The sequence below is a fragment of the Notolepis coatsorum genome, assembly GCF_963971535.1.
Source record: "Notolepis coatsorum genome assembly, chromosome: 4".
NCBI classification, from domain to species: domain Eukaryota; kingdom Metazoa; phylum Chordata; class Actinopteri; order Aulopiformes; family Paralepididae; genus Notolepis; species Notolepis coatsorum.
Genome location: NC_140168.1, coordinates 66,143,165 through 66,154,883, shown reverse-complemented (window position 1 = coordinate 66,154,883; position 11,719 = coordinate 66,143,165). Strand labels below are relative to the sequence as shown.

The following is an 11,719-nucleotide window of genomic DNA, read 5'->3' as shown; positions in this document are numbered from 1 at the left end:
AAATACTGTACATTTTCTAGAAAGACTTCTACCGTACTGTCACTAAACGGGAGCATTGAGCTTTCTTCACTTTTTAGGGAGGCTTGGCAGATATGAGCTTGAGGAAACATTTGGGAGACGTGTTCACGATGCAAGTCAGTAATTATAGTAGTAGTCCGTAGCCTACCCTAAAATATGTATTTGATTTAAGTCTCTTCCAATATATGAGCTGCGCTCGTATTATTATAGTTACGGCAGTAACAGGTGTAAATGCTTTTTTTCTGGTTACATAATGCACTTGATTTATGACTTCTGTGTGAGTGACCACGCAGAGCTGTAGTTTGGACAGCGAGCTTTCGAAAACAAAAACGTATTTGACTCACTCTGATAAGGTAGTACTGTACAATATCGCCATACCCTGGCTCTGGCCAAACCAGGTTCCCCTCAGTCTCTGGTTTCTAGCTTTATGTTACAGCTTGCAATGCCAAACATCTCTGCCCAAGAGAGTAAAAAAAGTTGACTAAACCGGGTCGGCAATACTTTTATTCTGCACCTTTCTAAAAGCTGTGGCATAAAAATGTTATCTATAGCACATTTAAATAATTTTTTTAATTGAATCTGTTCTTATTTATAAGACAAAAAAATATGGGAGGAACAATTATATAATATTATCTATTCAATATGTTGAGGGATAATATCAGTAAAGGTAGCACTGGTTGTTTGAGAGTTGTATGTTGAGTTGTTTTTTTGTGGAGGACATCTTCAGTTTTTTTGGAGAAAGCATGGCACTTAAGACAAAACACACTATATCCTATATAATTGTATTTGAATTCCTCTTGTTTCTTTGTTTATATACATTGCGTAGTCGTACAGCTTGTGTTATATTACGTTTTATTTAGTGATGTCAGGCGATTAAAAAAATTAATCTAATTAATTACAGGATTTGTAATTAATTAATCTAATGAATCGCATTTTAATCGCATAACCATTTTATGCCTGATATTCTATATTCTATAATCATATTTCAAATGGCATGTGTCCGGATGGCAGATTCAGTATACTTGTAGGAGCCAAAGCTATATATTTAGGTTATTGTATTATATAATTGTCATAATAGAACATTCTAGAACATTTGTGATGTCACAGTATGTCATGGTCGAACATTCTAGAACATTTGTGATGATGTCATAGCCGAACATTCTAGAACATCGAACATTCTAGAACATTTGTGGTGATGTCATAGCCGAACATTCTAGAACATTTGTGGTGATGTCATAGCCGAACATTCTAGAACATCGAACATTCTAGAACATTTGTGGTGATGTCATGACCGAACCTTCTAGAACATTTGTGTATGTATATATTCAGCAATTCTCTCAGCCAGGTCAGTGTCCATCTTGAAACCGTGCTGAGCTGTACTGAACAGATAGACTAAACAACATAGATTTTCGGCTTTCCAGTGTGGAGGAATTTTCATGTGTCGAGTCGGCAGTGATTTTGGAGACTGGGAAAATACAGTTTTCTTACCTTGTAGTAGTGACATGAATATTTAGGTAAATAGATTTAGGACCACTTCTGTAAAGAAAGACTTCGCTGTGGAAGAGAAATAAACCATTTGGATATCTTTGTTTTACACTGGAGCGGCTGTGGACATTATTTTTCTTTATCAACGAACGTACTACTCACAAGTAAGTAATTTTAACCAGTAGTGTGGAACATCAGCCCTCATAGTACTGTATCTACAAAACCTGTTTAATCATCTTCCATTGATTAATTTGCTTAGATTTTTCAGGTCTGGTCAATTTGAGCATGATGGTGTTATTCACAGTCAAAGATCAAATAAAATGTATTGATATTCTCATTTGGTTCATTACAATTTACTAGTAACAGACACAGTATTTCTGACACTGGGAATACATTCCCTGAGATCCATAGATGTCCCTAGAATCAGATACCAAGAACATGCAAATGGACCATATAAAAAAAAGTCTGTAAATGTGTATTCTACGTTCTTATGGAATGAAAAAAATAATTATTATTTTGAGTTAATTTTCATAACGTGATAATTTGCTGTGTAATTAATTAATCTAATTAACACGATAAACTGACAGCCTTCTTGTTCTTGTGGCCATCTTGGTCAATGTCATTTGTCAAGTAATTGGTCAAGTATATTATTATATACTTGTTATGTGTCTTGTAAGCCCATATGGGCTGGGCATACACCTGTATGTAAGATACGAAAATAAAAAAACATCCAATCAAATCAAATCAAACCTGTTTGGGCAAAGATGTTTGACATGTAGGCCTCACTGGCTGTATGTATGCTATGCTTTGCTTGCTTCATATCACAGCCGGCCAAACTAACAGACTGAAACAAGCTTGGTCCAACCTCTCAACATTTCAATGGAGTCCGTTGACTGGGGGCTGACATCTTGATTATAACGTAAAATGTGTTATTTTCACACCAAGTAGCATTTGATTCATCATGGCATTCAGCACCCAGTAAACAGACAAGACTCTCCATTGACTTTTTGAGAAGTTGGGACCATTTCAACAACTTCGGGGTGAGTGTGGCCCGGTTTTTATGTTTAGGTTAATATAAAATGCTTCTGGAATGACATGACATATGGTCACCTGGGAGATCTACGCCTATAGTCTATACTCTATTTGACAAAGATAGACAAACAGTGCAGTATCGGTGCCTATATGGAACCTTTTATTACTCGCTCCTTTTAAAAACATAATAAAATAGAACAAAGATAATAAGTTAGAGTTTTGAACATCCGGTTACATTCCACTCTTCACCCTCAAGTCGTAAGTCGTAACATATACATAGGGAATGTGAAGTTGATGCCATATTCCTGGGGCAAGCCGCCATTTGTAGAGGATCACTCCCACTGAATGTGTGTCGAGAAGCGGATCACACGACCATCACAGGAGAAAACTCAACCTTCTCGTTCTCCACCTCTTCCTCCGTTTGTACATTTAGCAGTTTTAGCAATTTCTCAATGCAAATTAATGTAAGTGATCCCCCAAAAATGGCACCCAGCATCCATAGCAACCATCTAACTTCCACCCACTTCCTGAGCCCTATAGTGGGGAAAAAAGTGAAATAAGAAACAAAATTACTACAACTAAAAAAGGTTTTCCATATCACTAAAACAGAATATGGCGTAATCTTGCATATTCAGTCTTGTGTTACTGAACTCAGCTTGTCGTTTGTACAGAGGAACATTGTTGTTAAAAGCTGAACACAGCAGCTTCCACATCAGTTCAACAGTACTCTAATCTGTGCAGTCAAAACAATATATCATTCCCACTACACAGCAAACAATCATAAAAACATGCATAGTCCAAAACAAGCCACATATTATTTCTGACAAAAGGCAAAAATATTAACAGCCAAATTAGCTACTATTCTTAAACCAGTGTCACAAACGAAAGGGGAATTTTATTTTAAAACAGCAAAAGTTTAGAACATTCAATAAATAAGTGAGAAATGTTTAAGTTGCCAAATGCATTTAAAAAGAAAAAGCTTTGTGAATGCGTGACATAAGGTAAATTCATGGCTAGCATCTCAATTTCTATGGAAGCGATGGTCCACCTGGTCCCATTAAGTTGAATGTACTAAAGTAAAAATAAAGTGATAAGAAAAATAGAAACGGACAAGGGTTCTGCCCAGTCATTCCTGTAAATACAGCTCAACGGTTTAGGTGATTCATTTTGGCATCATTATTCGTTTGACATTGTCACTGAAGAATCACTGAATCATAATTAAGTGTGGGTCCAACCAGATTGCTTGAGAGATTGAATGAAAACATTCACATGTATGTTATCACAGAAACTCTGATCAATGTTACCAAACTAAGTGATAAAACTCAGCCTTTGAACCTGATTTAGATAAAGGATTTTACACCGACAAGACAAATCATTGACCTGGACGACAACATCGTTAAAAAAAACTCAAGGTGAAAAAGAGCCTTTTCTGATAGATATAACACACAGATCAGGAGCATTCAATATGTTCTACCATTTCCTTCATCGATATCACACCTCGAGTCTGGCTTTTGAAATAGGTGGAGCAGAATAGCACAGGAGAGATTTATGGTTTATGCTCTGACTGGGTTAACAAGACATATTAGACATAGCGGTTATGTGCCTGCATCTCAATCTACCTTTTGTGACAAATGCCCCCAATATTTGTCAAGTTTGGTGGAAAACGCATCAGGAGATACACTAATTTGAGTATTGAATGTTTGGCCTGATGGCGGCACTAGACTAGAGGAAAGGTCATGGGGTCACCAAAAATCAATAGAATTCTTGCCCTTGGGGGTCATAAATGTGCACAGCAAATTAGAAAATATTGGAATGACAGCTGTTGGAGATATACTAATGTGAAAATCGAATTTGGCCTGATGGTGGTGTTAAGAGAAAAGGTGATGTTTTTTTTAAAGTCCTAAAAGATTCAGTTCCTCTGGTGTTTTCTGAATCTTTTTGGAATGTAACAAGACTGTTTCCAATACAGAAAGTCTTAGCAAACTAATAATAGCTTTTCATCAACTAATCCAATACTACATTTAATCAGCAATCTAAAATCAGTAAAAATGCCTGCCTTTCCTTCATTAGTCTTCTTGAAAATGTAAGAAAAAACAGTGTCTATAAGTTGCAATTAACTGCCACAACATCAACTAGGACCCAAGCAACTATATGACTATGAAGTGATGTATATTGTACACAAATCTTTAAAGGTGTTCTGGGACTTGGGGGTATAAGTTCTTATGCTGGTAATAGGATTTTAACAGTGGGTGAATCTGGACTCTACAGAAAAGAACAGGGAATGAGGACGTGTGTTATGAGGCACTACATGGAGACCAGATATTGGCCCAAGTCCTGCATAATAGATAAGGTAATGCTTTGGATGAATGAAGCGGCTCAGATCATACATGAAGAGAAACAAAAACAATACAAACTTAAATAAAAAGGGAAAAGATAGTTTGATAAACTGGGTTATGATCCACAGACAGTATAAGACATGCATGATCCACTGGACAACCGTCCCAAATTTGATTCACAATCCACTTTCGAGTATAGGGACTTAGGCGTAATTCATCTCGACTACTCAGGCTTTGTTACATTGCTTTTTTTTTTATCATTTTTTTAAGGCACTCAACTTCTTCAGCGCCGATTGTCTTTGGTCGTGGACTAATTGCCACAGCTTTTGTTGCAGACATTTTCAAAAGGGTTTTTTATTATACTGTATACTATTTACATTAAATGGGAGGGAGGGAAAAAAACTGTTCAAGATAAAATGACCACAGGGGGGAGGGGGGGGTAATAATGGACACCCCTACTGTAGACCTCCACTAACTACTGGTGAGCTCGTGGAATGTAGTAGGCCCAAGGTGTCACAGTGGAACATCCTTCCTTATGTTCTGTATCGCCCCCCCCCCCCCCCCCCCCCGCCCTCATGTTTCCAATGAAATAAGAGCGTCATAATAATACCATCATGTATATGTAATACGGCATTCATACTCTTGAGAGCAGAAGCTTCAGAGGAACCGCTCACAGCCCAGAGTCCCCAACAAGGGGAACTACGGAGCTCCTGGGGGAACTATTGGAGCTAAAGCGGTAGGACTGTAGTGGGATGAAGAGGGGCGTCGTCTGTGCCATCTCTGGAGAGAGGAATCAGAATGGTAAGGTAACAGGATTTCTCAGAAACGAAATTAAAACAGTTTTAGACAGAAATGATCCAATGCGTAGGACTGTTTTTGAAACGGACGTAACGTTAGAAAATACTTTGGGTCTAAAAAAAAATAAATAAAAAAAAATAGCCAGTTGTCCCTCAGTTGGCTTCAAGGTTAGAATGTGGTCAGCAGGCAGACAGTACTGGGTCAGAACAGCCACGGGTTTCCCACCACACCACAAAGACCGTCTTTAGCTCTTCTCAGTCCATGAAACAAAAGGCTTTAGACTCGCTTGTTATTAGCGCCAAGAGGGCTTTTGGGAACCCCCTACCCTCCGCCGACCCCCCATCCCGGGCATAAAAGGGGCAGAAGGGGAGCGACTCAGAAGTTCTGTTGCCGTCGCTTCTTGGCGTCCATGGCGTCCAGGATGGGCTGCCTCTTGGCAGTGTACCGCTGCCTCAGCTCCTCGATCTCCCGCTCCATCATGGGGTCCAGGGCACTCAGGCGCATCTGCAGCTCCTCAAAGTCCAGGTTCTTCAACTGGCGGTGGTGGAGACACACACAGACAGACACACACACACACACACACCCCATTTTGCTAAAGCAATTTTTCATTTTTGATTGTAGAGTTCAGGACTATAAATGTTATGCCTTAAGGTCTCAGTATACTTGCTTTTAACGATGCATACGAGTAGACAAGCCGCTGTGTTGTGAACGGCATTGTTCACATAATTGCCTGCATATTATGAGTGTACCATGAGGGTTGAAAAGTCTATCCACTAGGGGGCAGATCAGGGCAGAATCCTCCCTGGCGATGAAGAATGTCTCCCTTGTGAACTATCCACTATCAGAGCAGTAGTCTGTCTAAACGAGGGGCGTCCAGGTGGCTCACCATGATAGGACGCATACTATGTAACCGCAACATCCTGGGTCTGAATCCAGCCTAGGACCTTTGTTGCATGTTACCACCTCTTCTCTCTACCCCTGTATCTAACTGCCATATCGAATGAAGCAGAAATGCAATCAAAAAAATTATTCTAAGCACCGTAAAAAAACAAAAATCCTCCCCAAAAAACGACGGCAGGAAATCTTGGGAGCATGGATCCGCTTTCAAGCAGAGATCTACAGTCTCGCAAACTCTTTTGACTGGATGAGACACTCACAAAGTCAAAGTCTCCGTCCTGGGGCACCTTCCAGTTGTCGGGGAACACGTTCTTGGCCTGGATGTGGAGGCCTGGCAGCTCCGGGGGCTGGTTGTGGTTGTAGCTCTGCTGCTGCTGCGCCGCCTTGTTGGAGTCCTGCTTGTCAAAGTAGTCCATGAAGGACGGCCGCAGAGGCTGCTGGGAGGTGGCGTGTCCTGCGGGGGAAGGGCTCCGTTAACTCATGACAGTAGAAAAGGCACGATGGCTGTAATACATTTTTTTTAATGCTCCATTTATTTAAGTGCAATTATGTTTGAGGTTGTATCAATAATATGTCTCATTTAGAATTTTCAAAGTTAAAAAGGAACACAGCAACATTTTCAGAAATTAGCTCACCGTCTTCTCCAGAGAGAGAGACAAGAAGATGGATACCAGTTTCCTCTCTGTGCGTTCAGTAGAAAGTCATCTGGCTGCACGTTAGCCTAGCTTAGCACAATGAATGGAAGCGGACATGGCCGGTTAGCCTTCGGGAGAGGTGTTAGTTGGACAATGCCTAGGCTAACCGGCCGTGTCTATACTTTCCGTAGCCGCATTTCTGGCAGACGTTTCTGGTCATGTGACATGTGCGCCCAATAGCGTGACGAGCTGTGTCTTTGCCCATTTCCACGTCAAACAGCCTGCAAACGACCTGGCGTTCTATCGCCATGCTCTAAGACAAACTCTAACCATAACCAACTTCGAAAGAGTGCCTAAGCTTAACCGTCGAAAGAACTTGCCTAACCTTAACCAACTTCGAAGATTGCCTAAACTTAACCAGTGTAGAAACTGACGTCGGCCAATCAGAGAGCGTCTGCCAGAAATCCGGCTACGGAAAAATATCACGCTAACCGGCCATGTCCACTTCCATTCATTGTGCTAAGCTAACGTGCAGCCAGATAGCTTTCTACTGAACGCACAGAGAGGAAACTGGTATCCATCTTCTCGTCTCGCTCTGGAGAAGACGGTAAGCTAATTTCCCAAAATGTTGGCGTGTTCCTTTAAAAAAGGAACACGCTGACATTATCGGAAATGCAGTATTTTCCGGAGTCAGACAGGAAGACTGATACCAGTTTCCTCTCTGTGTGTTCAGTAGAAAGACAGATAGCTTGGTACTGAATGCACAGAGTAAATTTGTATCCATCTTCTTGTCTGACTCTGGAGAAGACAGTAAGAGCATTTCCCATAATGTTCCTTTAATGGCAATATCACATTCAGAATAGAGTACACAAAAAACATTATCACAGGTTTTAACACTTTAACTGCCACACACGAGATATCTCGGGTTTATTTTTATGTGGTTGAAAGCCACTCACGAGATTTCTCTGATTTTTATTTTTTTTTGCGATCTGAAATCATATTGCATCACGCGAGCCTACCCGAGTATACACGAGCACCGCCGGCGATCATATGTGGAAAAAAGCGCACCCTATCGTCTCCCAGATGACATAAGGGATTTTGGAATGGACTCAATGAAAATGGATGGGGAAAAAAATCCGGTACTCCACATTTTCCAGTCCACTGATCCAGCCGGGGTTACCACAGTTCATTCTGGAGCCTCTGAGCCCCGCTGATCATGGAGTTCTACTGTATCGCGTTGGATCTATACACTTATCGATTTTTTCGAATGGTGATCAGGAATTGGAATATACCAGTTGGATACCATCTGATGTCAGGTAAGGAATCTATGTTATCAGTCTTAGGATAATCAGACTAATTTTGATGAAGTTATAAGCCGTTTTGTGAAATGGGCTCTTTCGGTTTCACTGTAAAAGTCCAAGAGGAAATCAACGCGGCGATTATCCGTGCGCGGCCCGAATGTGCTTGCGTGCACGTATAATATTGATCATCTAGCGTTTATTTGAAAACAATTCATAAAAAGGCCGACGAATATCAACGTTGTGGAATATTCCAGTAAAAGACGATTTTCATAGAATGGTCCAGAATGGGCTGTTTTTTAATCTCAAAATGGGTGCTTTTCTAAATGCTCTGAAACGGAAATGACGCGATAAAAAACCAATCTGCCTTGACAGCACTGACTGGAAAATAGTCTTTGATAATGCGACGGGCAGATTTGATAATGCGACGGGCAGCCATAATTTAAAACATAGATTAGGCGATATTAACGTTAACATTGAAGTGGATGGTGGCATCAAGGGGGTAAAAAGGAAAACCCGGCGTGGCACTCAAAGTGTTAAAAGGGGAAAAAAAACATTATGGACTGTTTTGGCCTCATTTACTGGATAGTAATCTATCTACCCCGACAACTTTAGCTCTGCTCATTCCTCGTCTCAGGAATATTTACCCAATACCTCCAAATAACAGCTCCAGGTATTCATTTTATTTATCATTATGGTGTGCTTGTGTTGAATATATACACAAATAAACATAAATTATATAACTCTGCTTTCACTCCATGCAAACCACTTCCTTTGTTAAAGCACGGCAGCATGAAAACATTTGTTGGCATTTTCTTTTTGCTATGATGGAATTGCAATGTATATACCAGCTTAATACTTTTGAGATTTTTTAGTGGCACTTGAATTGTATTGCAGTCAATGGTAGACTCCAAGTAAGCACAAACCAACAAAGACTAAAACACTGACAAATACACCAGCTGAACAAGTGACAGGCAGGCATGTAGCCAACAGGCTAACATGAAGAAATGAGGAATACACTTGCATGCTCTTTAAAGGGGAACTACTAATTCCCAATCAGGTCACATTAAGGCCACCTAATCATCCCTTCCCCTTAATTGGCAGATCAATCCCCGTCTCCTGAGCCATTCAGCCATTGTGTAGTGCAGTGGTGCCCAACCAGTCGACCTCGATCGACCGGTAGATCGCGCGCTGGTTTCAAGTAGACCGTGAGATTATTTAGGTAGGTGACAGTGGGGTCACGCATTGGCAAAAAAAAAAGATCAAGCGAAAATCTGCGAGCCCAACTCAGATAGAGTTTTCCACCTGGCCGCTGTGTGTATTTGCCATGTCTCGCCCCTGCATCAACGGAGGCACAGTATTCCAATACACATCATACATCCTGCGCAGGTATAATCACTGAGGCCACGTCTGGTCTTTTGTGAGTCAGAGGAGTGCAAAGTGCCGCGACGTGCATGCGCGAGCGTGCGTGACAGCCCTGTGCAGGTATATCGTCTGGTCTTTTGTGAATCAATGTGTACTCAGATATTTGTGATAGACACTATCTCGTAACTAAAGCACTTCCAGGGGGGGGGGGGGGGGGGGCTTTCCAATCATATAAAGCTGATGATAAAGTTGATTCATTTAACCTGGATACTCGCAATGGATAGGTCTGTTGTCAGAAGCGGCGCGTCACGTGCGTGTGTTCCAAATGCTGGCAAGAGAAAGGCAGAATTTAGTAGTAGCGATACCAGAACTACTATGAAACGGAGTAAAAGAAGTTATGATCCTAAATACTTGGCATATGGATTTACTTGGACTGGCCAAGAAGATGACCAAGACCACAGTGCGTTTTGTGTTACGAGATCCTTTCTAACGAGAGCTTTAAACCAAGTAAATTACAGCGGCATTTGGAAACTAAGCATCCTGAATTTAAAACGGTGATTTGAAGCCCATCATCTGTAGCCACATAGAAGGGCTCATTGATACATTATGGAATTATTTCCCAGAAAGAAAGAGCATGGACAATTTGAACAACTGGATCCAAGATCCGTTCATTGCACATGACGCTCGCAACATGCCTCCCTCTGTCTGAGCAGGAGGCGTTGATCGATCTTTCGTGTGACGAGCTACTGAAAGACAGGCCCTCGTAAAGTTCTGGATATCAGTCCGGAACGACTACCCAGTGCTGTGTAATGCTGCGCTGAGAAAGCTTGTCCCGTTTGCATCAACATACCTCTGTGAAGCGGGATTCTCGGCTCTGACATTAATAAAAAATAAATGCGGATCTCGCCTCAGAGTAGAAGCGGATCTGCGCCTCTTTCTCAGTACAACTCAGCCACGTATCATGGAACTATGTTCAAATGTACAAGCATCTCGTTTTTGTTTATTCTTGAAAAGCGCATGTGAACGCATAAAAAATTGCTAAATATGCCTTGATTGTTTTATAAATGTGTATACAGAAACAATTCAGTTTGATAATATTCATTCATTTCATTAATAACATTCTTGTCATTCTTGTAATTCCTACACTACACCGTTACAATGATATATAAAATATCATATTATATTATATACCGTACTCATTCAATATGCACATTATATGCCATATAATATTTTCTGTCATGTGCATATTGAATGGGTATTATTAATCTACTATTACTACTAATACTAGCCGAGAGTAGGTCAAATTTGGGCTGGTAGCTCTCGGCTAGGTGGCAAATTTAATTAAAAAGTAGATCTTGGTTCAAAAAAGGTTGGTGTAGTGTGATGTGTGCCTGGAGCCAGTGTATGGCAGCCATTGAGCCTGCGTAGCCCAAGGTTTGGTGCTACCAGTGGTGGTGAAGGAGGCAATTTCCACCCTACATTGTGGAGAGCGCTTTGAGTGTCTAGAAAATCGCTATATACAGGTGCAGCTTGATAAATTAGAATATCGTGGAAAAGTTATTTTATTTCAGTAATTAAATTCAAAAAGCGAAACTCTCGTAGATTATAGATTCATTACACACAAGTGAAATATTTTAAGCCTTTGTTTTAATTTGGATGATTATGTCTTACAGCTCATGAAAGCCCAAAATTCTGTATCACCAATAAAAAATAAAATAAAAATAATTTTTTCTTTTGTATATAGAAATGTCGGCCTTCTGAAAAGTATGTTCATGTATGTTCACTCAGTACTTGGTTGGGGCTCCTTTTGCACAAATTACTGTTAATAAAAAAAAAATTATCTAAGAGAGTCCAG

General features: G+C 40.5%; 1 protein-coding gene across 1 annotated transcript in view; it reads right to left on the bottom strand.

The window, feature by feature from the left end:
- Positions 1 to 5,472: 5,472 nt before the first annotated feature.
- stk3 (serine/threonine kinase 3) overlaps positions 5,473 to 11,719 on the bottom strand; it is a 31,244-nt gene continuing 24,997 nt past the window's right edge. Inside the window, exons 10-11 of the mRNA XM_084312888.1 lie at positions 6,827 to 7,020; positions 5,473 to 6,203 (exon numbers count right to left, since the gene is read on the bottom strand). Of these exons, the coding sequence (XP_084169014.1) occupies positions 6,045 to 6,203; positions 6,827 to 7,020 (353 nt within the window). The 3' untranslated portion in view covers positions 5,473 to 6,044. The remainder of the gene's footprint in view (positions 6,204 to 6,826; positions 7,021 to 11,719) is intronic.